The 16,961-nt window shown below is 37.5% G+C and overlaps 1 protein-coding gene across 2 annotated transcripts in view; it reads right to left on the bottom strand.

Annotated features, from left to right (window-relative positions):
* Positions 1–16,961, bottom strand: part of pyd (polychaetoid) — a 707,172-nt gene that overhangs the window by 27,755 nt on the left and 662,456 nt on the right. For both annotated transcript variants that reach the window (XM_067140350.2, XM_067140351.2), the window contains exons 17-18: positions 12,367–12,701; positions 9,136–9,433 (exon numbers count right to left, since the gene is read on the bottom strand). In XM_067140350.2, coding sequence (XP_066996451.2) covers positions 9,136–9,433; positions 12,367–12,701 — 633 coding nt within the window. The remainder of the gene's footprint in view (positions 1–9,135; positions 9,434–12,366; positions 12,702–16,961) is intronic.

The following is a 16,961-nucleotide window of genomic DNA, read 5'->3' as shown; positions in this document are numbered from 1 at the left end:
TGCCCAAATAATCTTATCTCACGGACCTACGATAGCGCATCCATCGTGGAAGGTACAAAACAGGGTGTGACCATTGTAAAAGAAAAGTATCCTACTGTTTCCTACACAAACTGTCATGTTCGTCAACTTAATTTGATAATGTCGAAGGTAGTATCAGTAAACAGCAATGTAAGGATATTTTTTGCACATCTTCAAGGAATCTGCAGGTTTTTCAAATTCTTCTCAAATAACTGCCATTCTTGATCATCAAGTTGTGCAGAAATGTTTGAACATAGAGAAGACCTAATTAAATGCATGACAGTTATTCAGAGGAGAAATCAACAACGATTCTACAATTTCTCAAACAACTGGATCTCAGGGATTTTGAAAGATGAAAGTTTCATATTTTGGCTCTCTTTCATAAAATAATAATGTCTCACGTTGACATCTTGTGCAGTATAACCAACTACAGAAATGTGATTGTAATCCACTTCTTGTCCTGACTCAAATAAATGCATTTAAGAAAGGAATATAGAAAGTAAGAAAGAGCCTGGGTGATGATGAAGTGCAGGAACAGACTGCACAGAACAGAATAAAAGGTACAGACCTCTGCACATGATTGTGAGGGTGTTTAGGGATTGTAGTAAGGATGTAAAAGTGAGGGCATATAAGTCTATGGTAAGACCCCAACTAGAGTATGGTTCCAGTATATGTGACCCTCACCAGGATTACTTGATTCAAGAAGTGGAAAAAATCCAAAGAAAAGCAGCTCATTTCGTTCTGGGTGATTTCTGACAAAAGAGTAGCATTACGAAAATATTGCAAAGTTTTGGCTGGGAAGACGTGGGGGAAAGGAGATGAGCTGCTCAACTAAGTGGTATGTTCTGAGCTGTCAGCGGGGAGATGGCGTGGAATGACATTAGTAGATGAATAAGTTTGAGTGGTGTTTTTAAAAGTAGGTAAGATCACAATATGAAGATAAAGCTGGAATTCAAGAGAACAAATTGGGGCAAATATTTTTTTATAGGTACGGGAGTTAGGGATTTGAATAATTTACCAAGGGAGATGTTCAATAAGGCTAGGGAAATAACAGATAGAGAATCTGCCACATGGGCGACTACCATAATAAATGCATATCAATGTTAACTGATTGATGAATCTGAAGAGCAGAATATGAAAAGATGAGCCTTTGAAGGTATGTGATGTTGTTCTAAGAGAAATAAATGACACTGGGCACCTTGTAGCTTGTACCTTATAATAAGTATAAGTCTGCCCACGGTGAGGAGAGGAGGGTAGGTTTTCTCTATAAATAGACAAGTCATCACTAGGTATTAAGTGGCAGGGAGGGATTCAGTTAGGTGAAAATAGAGTATGCAGTCTGGCCTATGCTGACGACTTGGTCTTAATGGCAGATTGCGCCGAAAGCCTGCAGTCTAATATTCTGGAACCTGAAAATAGGTGCAATGACAATGGTATGAAATTAGCCTTCCTAAGACGAAACTGATGTCAGTAAGTAAGAAATATAAGAGAATTAAATGTCAGATTGGGGATACAAAACTCAAACAGGTAAAGAATTTCAAGATCTTTGTAATTCAGCATTATGCTTGTTGCTGATCCTGACATAATATATAAAAAGTAAATAAGTATTTAGGATGTGCATTCTCCCAGGATGGTAATATAGTAAGTGAGACTGAATCAAGGTGCAGTAAAGCTAATGCAGTGAGCTCGCCGTTGCGATCAACATTGTTCTGTAAGAAGGAAGTCAGCGCCCGGACAAAACTATCTTTACCTCGGTCTGTTTTCAGACCAACATTGCTTTAAGGGAGTGAAAGCTGGGTGGACTCAGGATATCTTATTCATAAGCTAAAAGTTACATACAAGTAAGTAGCAAGAATGATTGCTGGTACAAACAGGTGGGAACAATGGCAGGAGGGTACTCAGAACGAGGAAATAAAGGTTAAGTTAGGAATGAACTCCATGTATGAAGCTGTACACATAAACTGGTTTTGTTGGTGGGGTCATGTGAGGCGAATGGAGGAGGACAGGTTACCTAGGAGCATAATGGACTCTGTTATGGAGGGCAAGAGGATTAAATGGAGGCCAAGATGACAATGGTTAGACTCAGTTTTAATGATTTAAAGATAAGAGATATAGACTTAAACGAGACCACAGAACAAGTTACAAGTAGATGAATGTGGCGGTGATTAGTAAATTCACAGAGGCCTGGATTTATAAGAGAGACCCTGTATCTTATTCCAGAGCATTGTTTACGACATCGACAACCATTGCCTTCCAACACTCTTCCAGTTCTCCTACACTAGGAATGCTGATGGTGAGAAGTAACAGAAATAAATAAGCATTTTACATCATCTGTAGTGCACACACTGTGACGATGATTAAAATGTTATTCATGGGTTTGAAAATTCTGTTTTGATATTCACTCTTTCCATGGAATATCCAAATTATATATTCTTTAAGTGGCTTTAGCAGTGGGAAAAATGGAGGAGGATTGTCACCCAAGATAATAATAGATTTGGCATTAGGGTGCAAGAAAGCAGAGACCTAGGAGATGATCGAGATGATGGACATATTTAGTTCATAATGATTTCAAGGTATAGAAGTAACTGAGGCTGCCATTCTAGTTGCAAATAGAGACTTGTAAAGTCATTTAGTTCATCCACACAGGCCTAGAGACTAAAAATACATATGTATATTTTTTAATATATACTGTATACATACCGCCAGTGAAGCCTATACCACGACTTTGATTAATACATTAATACAATGTTAATAATATATAGGGTTATTAACTTAACATGTTACACAGAATTAATGCCTAAACCATTAAAGATATCGGTATTCTGTTGTCATATTCGTAAATGATACCCAGGGGCCTGTAAAATAATGTACTACTTATTCTCATGGAGTGAGTAATAACCGAGATATTGATACTAACTCCATATTTTTAAAAGTAACGGCACAAATACATACAGCTGGCCTAAAAGTTCAACTGCGTACAAGTTCAAATATGTAAGTATTTTCAAAATCGGACAGTTACTTTTCAGATATCAATAAAAACCGCATTTGGGCTTTTGCGTGCCGCATCAGACAGCGTAAGGTCGGCCAAGGACGTAACAGCAAGCAAGCTGTTTCCTGGCATTGATTCCAGCCACAGAGTGGATACCAGCCATGTACTGCATCCTGTGTTATGTTTATTTCTCAATTCATAAAATAGTATGAACTGTGCACTCAAACTAGTGACAATTATGGCTTTCGTTATGCTCCTTTGAAGTCAATGTAATTATATTATTCCTTTTAAAAACATCAACCCTCCCTGTCCTGTCATGAGTTTGCCTGTCACAATCAATCAATCAATCAATCAATCAATCAATCAATCAATCAATCAATCAATACTGATCTGCATTTAGGGCAGTCGCCCAGGTGGCAGATTCCCTACCTGTTTTCACTTTGTTTCACATTGCAAACCCATCACATGTATATGATATGCTTACATTCCTGGGCTGGAATCACACCCAGGACACTGCTTGCGCGTCATTATGTCCTTGCCCGACTGCACGCTGTCTGATGCGGCATGCAAAACCACGCATACTGTTCTTATTGAGATCTCAAAAAGTAACTGTCCGATTTTCAAAATACTTACATATTTGAACTTGTATGCAGTTAAACTCTTAGGCCACCTGTATCAATTTGTGCCTTTCCATTTAAAAATATGGAGTTAGTATTAATATCTCAGTTATTAATCACCCCATGAGAATATGTAGCACATTATTTTACAAGCCCCTGGGTGTCATTTAAAAATATGAAAACAAAATATAGATATCTTTAATGGTTTAGACGTTATTTCCGTGTTACATCTTAGGTGAATTACCCTGTATGTTTCACTCTTCGCTAAGTTGAAAATTCTGTTTTGACTTCCACGTTTTTAGCAAGTATCCTACTGAGCTCAATAGCTGCAGCCACTTAAGTGCGGCCAGTACCTAGTATTCGGAAAATAGTGAGTTTGAACCCCACTGTCAGCAGCCCTGATGATGGTTTTCCATGGTTTCCCATTTCCACACCATGCAAATGTGGGGCCATCACCACTTCCTTTGCACTCCTAACCCTTTCCTGCCCCATAGTCGCCATAAGACCTATCTGTGTCGGTGAGATATAAAACAACTTGCAAAAATAAGATTATATATATTCTCATTCATGTATAAATTCTCTACAATAAACTACAGTGGGCTATTTCTAAGCTCTGAGGAGAGCTGATACCATATTATACCCATCTATAACTGATAATGTAATACGATGACTGAATAAATTATTAATGGTCAAAATAAGAAATACCTGGCCAAGTTTATGTTGTATCAACAGAATGTTATGCAAAAATAGACAGGTCTGTGAAAGAATAGTGTGTTGGTATATACATTTTATTTAACACAGAGTGAGCAAGAATTATACATATAAAACTTGATAGCTTACAAGCACAGATTAAAAAAAGCAATACAATTCTTTAAAAAAACCTACCCTCTTCTATGTAAGAATTATTTGAAATCTCACTGGAGTAAATAAAATGGGTAACAGTCTGTAAAATCTACTGTCCTTCAGGGAATCACAGAAAGATGGAAACATAAGCTATTTTTAACACATTATCTTCACAAAACAACAAAATATGAACATGGAATAATAAACAATAAATTTACAACTGACTAGCGGTATCATTTACAAGACCTAACTAAATTTTGAAATTTTCTTCCAACTACTTCCTATATTACAGCCACTATTATCCAAGAATTAGTTTAAAGGCTTCTCACCCAGAAGAGCTAAGTTCAAGTTCCTGCTCTGTATGGAGTTAACCTTCGAATATCAACTGTTAATATTTTAACAATTTGCAAATCTCTGTAGTGACAGTATCAATCATCTGACATGTTGTCATTCCATCACTTAGTTATTTAGCTCCACTAACACACAGCATAATACAATATACCAGTATTCATGATCCATGAATAAGTTACCATTTTATACATGACTTTATCCAAATAAGCTCTCTATGGAATCAAATGAATGACTTACAGCTACAACAGCCAAAATAAGCATTGTTATGTTCCTGTTTTTCGGGGTATTTTTGGAAAATTACACATATAATTATGTAGACATAACTGTATTACAGAGATATATGTAATTTACTATTTACTGTTATGCCCATTGCCCACGGTAAAATGTTTAATAAAATTTGTTGTATAACTAATTTTATAAAAATATGACTAAAACAAGTTGTATTGTTCATGGTAAAATTATTTTATAAAATCCGTGGACATCAGGATGGCCTCTATGAACTAAATTCTGAACTAAGATGTGTATGTGCTGCCAAGGATTGAGTTCAAAGCCCATTTATCTTTGCCTTCACATCATCCTGACTTGTGTTCAGACGAACATTTGACACAAATTCGGCGATTGAGTTTTCTGCGTCCCTTCTTGCACTTCTGTTGTGATTGGCATTTTAACCTGATATAAACATTAGTAGCTTCCTTAGTCTACCCGGAACTCACCATTTAGACGTATTTGTTTATGTTTATGAACAAGCTTCACTATCTTCTCATGTCATAGCGCCAGCATCATCGTCATGTCAGTTTCGCTAATTGGTTCATTTCGCAAAATGTATTTTACGGAATAGAACATGTCCTATTTTGTGAAATTTTTTATCAAAGGTTTTATAAAACTTGAATCTGATCATGAGCAACAGAAATTTTATAAAATAAAATTATTGCACAATAAATTTGAAAGAAAATTTGACCATGAGCAACAGGCATTAATATCATATTTCATATTGTTAGAATTTTTATTCTGTTGTTATCTTTGTTCCAGCCCCGTGGTGTAGGAATAGTCTGCCTGCCTCTCACCTGGTTTCATTCCCGGCCAGTCCATGGATTTAAATTCTGGACTAAGGGGTGTAATGGGGTTCTCTCAGCCTCACAAGGCCAACTGATATGAGAGGAGTAGACCAAATCAAGAAGGCAAGCAATATGGCAGAGAATGTCATCCCAATGACCACATGGCATCCAGTATCTGCAGGCCAACTGGCTGGGTAGAGTCATCTTGGCAATCCAAAGCCTCAGTAGGCAGTTGCACCATGGGTTTGTTCTTACTTGTTAATAACTCCATTGTTTACAAGTTTTAAGAACTTTCTTATCAAATGTTAACAAAATAAATATCATATTGAAAATGAGTAATGACTTACAGCTACAACAGCCAAAATAAGCATTGTTATGTTCCTGTTTTTCGGGGTATTTTTGGAAAATTACACATATAATTATGTAGACATAACTGTATTAACTTTGGTTTGTAAAAACATAAACAGAAAATGACTTCAAGTCGAGAGTTTAACATGGGTGGATCAAGAGTTAAAGACTGGTTTACTCAGTCTTGTCGGCACAACTCAGAAGAGAAACTAGACGAAAAGTCCACTTTCAGTTATTCTACAAGTTTCTACTCGAAAGGAATGGCTCCTTACATATAAGCCACAGCCATTTCCCCCCCCCCAACTGTAACCCAATACACATACAAATGCACATACAGGTGATCAGAGGCACTTTACATTCATTCTATTCTGTTGGCCATGATGTTCAAACTCCTTACGTGAAGTAACGACAATTAATTCTGTGTGGCATGTACAGAGTCTTAATTTTAAAATTGTGCAAGGTAGGCTTGATGCTAGCTGTATGATGACTTCATATCATGCAGCCGTCATAGTAGAATTGTCTGCAGGCTGAGGCCAGGAGTTGAGCAGAGTAGTGTATCGTTAATGTGCTGTATGTTCACCTTATGAACTTGGACAAGAGTTTAGTACCATTGCCTTTTTTTTTTTCAGTATAATTTCTGTGCAAGAATTTTTTAGTACAGTGTTGCTTAACCCAATGCAGGTCACAATGCAATATACTGCGTCTCTCAGGAAGTGCCACAGGAGATACGACAGAATATATAGGGCAGTGTTCTCCCTAAGACCTTTTTAATGGTCAAAGTTCTCTGCGAAGGGTGTTTTCGTTAACTGGCCTGCTAGATCTCTCATTTTAAATCTATGTGATTATTAGCTGTCGAAAGGAAAATTGCATGTCAGCAACCTTACACATGACAAGGCATAAACCAAAAAGCCTATATCATGTCAACATGCTGTATGTTCACAGTCAGTTTACAATGCAGACGTTGACCAAGAACTGTTGTTCATTATGATAAGACGGATTCATTTGAGTGGCGTTGTGAATACAACAATCACTACAAGAGTGCAGCAAGAGCAAGCTTGTATGTATTTTGTGAAATACCACACAAAAACATTCTTAATCATGAATTTTTCACATTTATGACTTGGCCATTTAAAAAAAAGTATTATGTGCCTCTACAGTAATGTATAATGGAGTTTATGTATGAGCGTGCAAAAACCTAAAATGTGGGGTATGAGAGTGCTTCGAAAATCTGACTCTCAAATGGTTGAAAAGTGATATTTATATTAGAATAACATATTTTCACTGTGGAGTGTTAAGTGAAATATGGTATTCGTTTTCAAGGAGTGCCGGTTTTGATTCATTCACAGATTTCCAAATAGGAATGTGGTATGTAATATAGTGAAGAAGTTTTGCACCACCAGGTCGATTCTTAACAAAAGAGACAAACTGTGTTAACACCAAAGATGCTAGATGAAATTGGAGCACTTTCGGAAAATACACCCTTCCACTTTCTGTTGTATGTCACAATAAAGGCTAATGTGTCGCTTTCTTCTGTCTAATAAGCAACTAAACTGTTAACAGAAAAACCGTACACCCTCACAACTATCCAAAACATAACGGAGCCTGCAGCAGCACGAGGGTTCAGTTTAAATGGTTTTACAGTCAGTTCACAATGCAGACGTTGACCAGGAATTGTTGTTCATTAGTGATAAGATGGATCCATTTGAATGGTGATGTGAATACTACAAGAGTGCAGGAACTGGCTTCATGCCTAGCTGCTTCATGATGTGAAGTTTGGAGTTTCGTGTGCGACAAATTCTTGCAGGATCAATATATTTTCATGAAACTGTAAATGTTGACCGATACATAGACCTGATCGTGAGACAATTTTATTCAAGAGCATTCAAGATAATGCAGCACCACACACTGTGAATCGGTCCATGGTAGTAATGAAGGGTGTTTTCGTTAACTGGCCTGCTAGATCTCTCATTTTAAATCGATGTGATTATTAGCTGTCGAAAGGAAAATTGCATGTCAGCAACCTCACACGTGAGAAGAATTCCAGGATAACATTCAGCAAGTTATATCGAACATCTCTGACGATGAGATCCGCCGAATGTCTGCAAACTTGTTTAGGAGGTTACAAACATGTTTGAGAGCTGAGGGATGAGCATCTCCTTTAATGCCATTCCTAGTTCCTAACCTCCTCCCTTGTTTTCATTCTTTGCTGTTTTATACGTGTATGCTGACTTCCATTTCTATTACTTGTACATGTTAGGTAAGGTAAGCTGCCTCTGTGGATCAGAAGTAAAGTGAACAATTTGTGACACCAAATTCACAGGTTCGGTCCCAGTCAAGGTAATCTATTTCTGAGGAGCAAAAAAATCTGGCACTCTGTATTGTAACTGTTGGCATGTGGTAGTGCATTCTGCATCTACTTGACGTGATTAACTTAACCATAGGAACCTTCCAGTAGAATTGTGCTTCACCCATTACATGGCAGCAAACAGGAGTGTCGAAAAAAAATGACAGCTGAGACTATACGATCATCATCATCATCATCATCATCATCATCATCATCATCATTATCATCATCATCATCAGGTAGGATGACCTAAGATTATGCTAACCCCCAAACTGAATGATTAAAAAGCCAAGGATATATTATGACGGGTTAAAATCAACTGTTACAATGATAATATGAGGTTTTACAACACCATAAAGGGACATGTGATCCAACACTACATCAGCTGTCTGTTGTATTTACTATTGATCCAAAACCACAAACCAAGTTTTTATAAAGACAGACAATAATATTGTAAGTGCCATGTTTCCATTCTTTTATGTGATTTACTGACAGGCAACCATTATTCTGTGAAACATATTAAGTCTTATCACCATCACTGTTCATTCAGTCGTTGCTTGCACAACTTACCTGAGATTATTGTCAAGGTAATGCTGCATTGCATTTCCTCTGGGGTCAGTCGGCTTTTTGTAGAGTTCAAATGCTGAACCTCGCTGCTCTCGATTGGCAAGATCCAACCCACTCGGCTCACGATTGTGATGACTGTGGTGGTTATGATTATGGTAACTATCAGCTGGAGCTCCCCTGGGAGGCGGGATATTGTAGTAATACTGCCCTCCACTGGTACCCCCACGACTCATGGTGGGATTATAATTTCGATCTAGACTACTACCATGACCAGAATCAAAACCACCATTTGTATCTTCACCTATAAAAATATTAAACTAATATGGCAAATATTCACAGAGATAGAAAATTATACAAATTAATGATACAAGTACAAAATTACAACACTTCAGTTAGACTTGTAAAAAAAAAAAAAAAAAAAAAAAAAAAAAAAAAAAAAAAAAAAAACCATTGGTTTTACATCTAACTACTTTTATGCCTTTTTGGAGGGACTGAGGTGCCAGAATTTTGTCTTGTGGGAGTTCTTTTTTTTTTTACATGCTGATAAATATATGAACATGAGGCTGGCATATATGAGCATTTTTAAATACCATCACACTAATCTGGAAATGAACCTGCCAACTTGGGCTCAGAAGGCCAGAGCTTCTAATGTCTAAGCCACTCAGCCCAGTAGAAATTCTACGCAGTATTGTAAATCTATCAACATGACGCTGGCTTATATGAGTCCCTTCTAATACCACCATACTGAGGTGGAATCTAACCCCCCCCCCCCTTGGACTCGGAATGCAAGTGCTTTACCATATGAGCCATACAGCCCATTGCTGCTTCTGATGATATGATATTATTATTATTATTATTATTATTATTATTATTATTATTATTATTATTATTATTATTATTATTATTATCTCCACCTCCATAGAGTAACGGTTAGCACTATTAACTGCCATAATTGGGGGTCTGGGTTTGATTGCCAGTACTGCCAGAGATTTAAATATGACAGGAGGGCTGGTATGTAGTAAAAATGGTACATATAGCTCACTTTATGGGAGGTGTGCTAGGAAAGATCTGCACCAGTCGAGAGAAGGACACAAGTTTGCTTTATTATTATTATTATTATTATTATTATTATTATTATTAAATTAACAGGACCAAATTTTAAGGACACAGGCCCAGTAGCTATGTTATCATAGTCAAATATATTTTAAAAAGTATTTTTTCTTTCCTTCATTTCAAGAAAGTAGTGAGTGGAAAATTAAACTCCAACCTGTGACAATAAAGTTCGGTGAATGAAGTCAGAAGGTCGATCCGGCAACGCTGGCGACCCACAATGCTGCACCTGCGTAGCAGCAGGTTTTGACCACCTGCTCCCAACGTTGTTCAGTTGAGCATCGTGTGTGTGCCGTGAAAGACCAGTTTGACACAGTGCGTGTTTAGTGTGTTGGTTCTGAACTGCGAACAGGAACATGAACGACCGAAAGATCATTGTACAGTTTTGTTTTAAGCTTAGCAACACACCAAAAGAAACACATGCGATGCTGGTACGTGTTTACGAAGATCAAGCACTGTCCTTGAAGTGTGTGTACGAGTGCTTCACCCGTTTTCAAGGTGGCCTTGGAAAGTGTTTCTGACAACCCCCATAGCGGAAGACCGGCAACCGCCGTCAGTGACAGAAACATTGAGAAGGTGAGGACATTAATCACGAACGATCGGCGATTAACTGTGTGCATGATAGTGGATAAACTGCAGATTAACACTGAATCCGTGCGACAAATCGTTACCCAGAAGTTAGGGAAGAGGAAAACGTGTTCTTGTCTTGTGCCACATCACTTGACTGATACGGGCCAATGACCTAGATGTTAGGCCCCTTTAAACAACAAGCATCATCATCATCATTATCACCACCACTCGACTGATAATCAGAAGTAGGCATGTTTAGAGGCTTCACATGATTTTGTCAAAACGGCGGATGTGACACCAAATTTCTTTTACTGTATTGTCACTGAGGATGAAACCTGGTGTCTCAGGTACGACCCTGAAATGAAACAGCAAAGCATGGAATGGCGTTTTCCGAGATCCCCTCGTCGCAAAAAGGCCAGAGCTGAAAAGTCACGCATCAAACTCGCTTTGAAAGGAAAGAGATTTGACGATATTCCTCACATCCAATGAAACATGACGAGGCTTTTGAACACCATGCCAAAGGAAGCCTTCTTGCAAAGTTTCCAGGACATGTATCGCCGATCTCTGCAGTGCATAGTAATGGGAGAGGACTATTTCAAAGGTCAGTAATGTCACTGTCGTGCATTGTTCATCTATGTTGATAGTACAGGACTATTCACCGAACTTTATTGTCACAGGTTGTACACAGATCGGAACAGTGTAGAGAAACTCTGATAGTGAGAATGATATGATTAATGCTCAGATTTCCGTGACAAGTCATGTTTCTATCCTAGTCTGTTTTTACAAACTGAAGTTAAACTAAACATATTTCTAGCTATTGTGAACACGATGACATGGTTTTTATTGGTCATAGAGTCATATTTGACCAAAATGTGGTATACATATGGTATCGTTTTAGCCATTCTCCAAGTATCATTGACATGTTTTGTCCCAATAATCCCAAGTGATTTTGTTTGTGTTTGATTATTTTGCATTCCCTATCCTTAGAAATATTTTGTGGTTAAATACAATGTAAATACTAAATACTCTGTAATATTAAGTACTGTAGTATTAAATATTGACTAGGAGGATAATTAACACAATTTTGTACAATTTTTAAGAAGTTCAACTGTCAATATGGATCTAACATGAGATTTATAGTCTGCAATAAATTAAGCTTGACAGTAACGGATGTCACGAACAGTAACTTGTCACAATAGCAACGATGAAAGAATGTTAGGAATTTGCCAGTTTGCTGCTGGTCTAAGCAAATTTTCAGACCATTTGATTTCTCTTGCATCATATTTCTAAGTTTTCATGTCATGCATTTTTTAGGGCATAAGTGCATACATATTTCAAGAGTTTTAGTTTATAAAAATCCAATCCCTAATGATAATTGTTGCTTTAGAGGCCAAAGAACGAGGCCATCAGACCCGACAGTCAGAATCTTGAATAGATAATCTCTTATTATTATTATGACAGGAAAAAGATCTTACTTACAAGAAATTCTATTCAAACTTAAAAGAATAAACAATACATTACAAAAGATGAGACTAAGAAACAAACAAGGATTACCTCCATTTTGATGTGGTGAAAAATTTCCTCCATCCAAACCTCCAGCCATGGAGAAAGATTTCGAATGCTGATACACATTACCACTGCCTGCCTTCATCATAGCTGCCACATTAGCATTATCATCATTCCTCAGAGTACCCATCGGAGAAGAGGAAATTCCCACGTCCATATTCCTCTGGGGTGAACGCTGATGGTCATAGTTTCCATCTCCACCACTTCGACCCCATTGGTTCTGACTGTCTGGTGGAGGAGGGCGGTAGTTTTTAGGCTTTGGAGGGGGTACTGGTTTATAGCTGCCAGTCTTAGGAGGGGGCAAGGGCTTGTAATCACTCGGTCTGAAATATCCAAATAACAACCACTATACTACTTCTACTCAAATTGCATACATCATAACTGTATTCTACCACACAATAAACAAAATCAGCTACAGGTAAAAAGTCAAGCAATTCAACTACTTGTCAGTTTACATAATAACTTTTTAAAGTAGGGTTGCCGGATCTTCTACACTTCCAAAAGTCCATGCACGGAATCTGGGAAGTGGCAATGAGAAGATAAGCCTTCTGTGCAGGCTGCATTACAGATGAGCAATCAGTGTAAAAGGAATAGAATGGGAGAAATAACATAACTTGTGACGTGACACATTTCGCTGTTAGTCCTGAAGCAGAGACTATGTCAAAATGCAGAAATGAAACGTGTTTCATATTGAAAATAAAAAGCTGCGTACTAATATTTTTAAATAACAGTAGCCTAAGAGAATTGCAAACCATCCACTTCATGGTCCATATCGATGAATTAATCAATAAATCAAGCAGAGAAATTGTTCCACCTAATCGATACTTTTTATTTTGCCTTCGGCAAATTTAATTTGCAAGCAGTACATGTTTCATTTAGATTAACTAAACATCATCAGTTACACTCTTCTGGTTTAGGTAGAAATTTGCAAAAGTACAGAGACTTGTAAATCTTTAAACAATCTCTAACATATTAAAAATTTAAGGTTGAACCTTTGAAAACGTGGGAGGGGGTGAGGGAGGGGAGGGTGGTGGGGAAGTTAACAACTTTTGGTACAACTTCTGGCTACTAAACATTTCTAAAAACATGTTATAATTGATGACTAGAAAATGTCTTTGTTCTTTTTGTGTTCCCAATGTAGTAAGAACGTGGGGCAAAGCTCCTATATTCGGGGTTATGTTGCAAAGCAACTAACCATTCAATGCACAAACAGATGTTGTACAAACTTATGAATTCTTGGAGTAACATTAAATTCCACCAGAAATATTATTAGCCTAAACATACAAGAATCAACTAGGGATTCTCAGTCAATCATGTTGTTATAAGAAGACAGTTTACATTTCTATATTCCATGTTAAGAGAACATTAAAAAGAACAAAGACATTTTCTAGTCATCAATTATAACATGTTTTTAGAAATGTTTATTAGCCAGAAGTTTTAGCCAAAATAGACATAGCTAAGTTGTTAACTTCGCCCCCTTCCACCTCCCTCGCCCCCTCCCACGGTTTCAAACATTCAACCTTTAATTTTTTAATATGTGGGAGATAGTTTTAAGATTCACATGGAATAATGTATCTTTATACTTTTATGAATTTCTACCAAAACCAAAAAAGTGTAACTGATGATGTTTAGTTAATGTAAACAAAACATGCACTACTTGTAAATTAAAACTGCCAAAGGCAAAATAGGAAGTACCGATTAGGTGGAACAATTTCTCTGCTTGATTTATTTATTAGCCTAAGAGAAGGCAGGTGAAACAACAGATTTTTGGTATGTGTTGTGAAGATCTGTGTTATGCACAAAACGATGTGTGGGACTCTCAAAGCCATCTTAACTCCCCTGCTTCTTTCTTGAGACTAGTGGAGAGAAAGCAAGGAGAACATGCGCTGTCGGGCACTCCACCCTCTCTTGAGTGATACTTCACCGACTCCATGTACAGACTTAAGTCCCAGTTTTATTTCAGTCTCCTACTATGAAATGAAAATCCACAACCTGTTTCCAGTCATGGGACTGGGTCAGGAATGGGATGAATGAAGCCCCCATCTTGCAGCGAGGATAGGAATTGTGCCAGCTGCCGAAGCCTGTCGTACTCCTCTGGGGCAATGATTAATGACTGACAGATGAAATTATATCCCGCCTCCGCTTTGTCCAGCAAAAATCTCACGTGGAGTGACCAGGAAACCGTGAAAGAGTAAAAAAAACATGTTGCTGTCATCTGAAGGAACCATTGTTATTTCCAGCAGGAGCTATTATGTCTTGTAAAGCACCTGTGAATTTTCTTTTGAGTTATGTTTGTGCTCTGGAGGATCATTTGATGACTTGCTGCAATGAGATCTTTGTGTGTTTCGCTGTCTGAAAAGAATAAGAAACTGAGATTTCTGATGTTTGGAACAGTGTTGAGCAGTGCTAACAAAAATACATAGCTCTGAATGTTGCATTTCCTTGCTAATGTGAAAAATGAAATGTTCGATAAATTTCCAAACTCTTTGAAAACAAAGACTAGGTAAGCAATTGGTAGGGAATCTGCTACCTGGATGACACCCCTAAATGCAGATCATTGATTGATTGATTGATTGATTGATTGATTGATTGATTGATTGACTGACTGACTGATTGATACCACTTCTTTCACACTGACAAAATAGTGAAAATATTTTGAATACTGTATTTACATAAAAATAAATAATCAGACATCAGCTGAACTAGCAATTTGGTGCAGTTTTAACTAGCATTTTGATGTAGTTTAAGTCAATCACAAAGTTTAACCAACAACAGGTGCAAATGCCTCTCCAATTCTGACAACACATAATGAATTACCAAAAGGAACTCATCCAATGAGGCATTAAAGAAAATGTATCACACTCTTCAAGAAATTTGGAGAATTCAGGTTTGATATTTCTGAAACAGGATTTTACATCCCAGTATCTCAGATTCACCATTCAACTGCATGTCCCATGACTTGTGACTCTGGTTACAATAGGAAATACCGGGCGAGTTGGCCGTGCAGTTAGGGGCGCGCGGCTGTAAGCTTGCATCCGGGAGATAGTGGGTTTGAATCCCACTATCGGCAGCCCTGAAGATGGTTTTCCGTGGTTTCCCATTTTTACACCAGGCAAATGCTGGGGCTGTACCTTAATTAAGGCCACGGCCGCTTCCTTCCAACTCCTAGGCCTTTCACATCCCATCGTCGCCATAAGACCTATCTGTGTCAGTGCGACGTAAAGCCACTAACAAAAAAAAAAAATTTCACCTCACAATAGGAAATATAACAGAACAATATTAAAATATCACCCCGTTCGTTGATTGGACATTGGGCTTATTAGAACGGTCCATTCTCAGGGATCATCCTAACTGTCGACTCATTCCTGAGTGATGTGACCCCATTCATGTATTATGTTCTTGATGTAACTGCACCTATCATTTCAATCTTCCAGCCTCATCAATGAACATTGAAGGAATTCTTTCATGAACATCTTCACTTACTCTATTCATCGTTGAGCTGTGTTTTCTTGCAGTTTATTGTCATCAATTTACCCTTCACAGTAATTTTTTCATTGTTCTCTCCATCTCGTCTCACGACATGACCAATGAAATACAGTATTCTCTTATAAATCTGAGTAGATAAGCATTTGGAGATTTTAAGTTTTTCTAAGATTAAAATATTTGTGAATTTTTCTGTCCTAATTTTCATCTATTTCTCCAAACTTCCAGAAGCGCTGATCAATGATCCCAAGTAAGTACACGTAATCTACAACTTGGGGTCCCTTCAGACTCCCTGTAAGATGAACTTCAATTCCTTGATCAAATGTTGTTAACTTTAGACTTCTCTAAATTGATCCTAAATCCATATTCTAGCCAGGCAAGTTCTGTCTCACTGTTAACAAGAACAACAGTATTATCAGCAAAGATTATGTTGTTAATTTTTCTGATGATGTATTTACTGTAGATGTTGAACACCTGACAGGACAACATGCATCCTTTCTCACTCCTCATAACACTCTGGAAGCTTCTGAATTGTATTTCCCATTAAAACGCCAATCACTACCACAGATCATCTCACAATATCTCTCTCGTCCAGTCTCATGCTCACAGAGCAGAGAAAGAGACCATTTTGGTGAATTTTACCCATGTTAGTAACGATGAAGGCACAGGCTATTATACTTTCACTGAAACTTATATAAAGATATTGCAATGAAGGATCAAGTCATTTACATACAGGCTATAATCAAAAAACATTTCTCCTTGAAGTTTTGAAGGAACAACTGAAATTGCACACATTCTTTGACAATGACTACAATAATTATATATTTAGTTTGATATTTCCACAGCCCGTAATTGTAGACATGACAATAAGCTTTTGGGCTTTTGCTGTGTTAGAAAATAAGGTTTACATTTTGCACAGAACTTTGCTTTGCATCTCTAGAAGAAAATCTTGTCTATTCAGGAGTACTGTATGACTCTCTAATAATGAAAGTTTGAATTTCAAGAATGCTTTACCATTGGTCTATAGTAAGTGGTACTCTTATTCGTCACTAGATGGCTCACTGTGCGCCAGCCTTCCTAGCACCAATTAAGATGTATTT

Source organism: Anabrus simplex, chromosome 2 (genome assembly GCF_040414725.1).
Source record: "Anabrus simplex isolate iqAnaSimp1 chromosome 2, ASM4041472v1, whole genome shotgun sequence".
Lineage (NCBI taxonomy): Eukaryota > Metazoa > Arthropoda > Insecta > Orthoptera > Tettigoniidae > Anabrus > Anabrus simplex.
The sequence above is the reverse complement of the archived record's forward strand: the minus strand, read 5'-3'. Positions and strand labels throughout refer to the sequence as shown.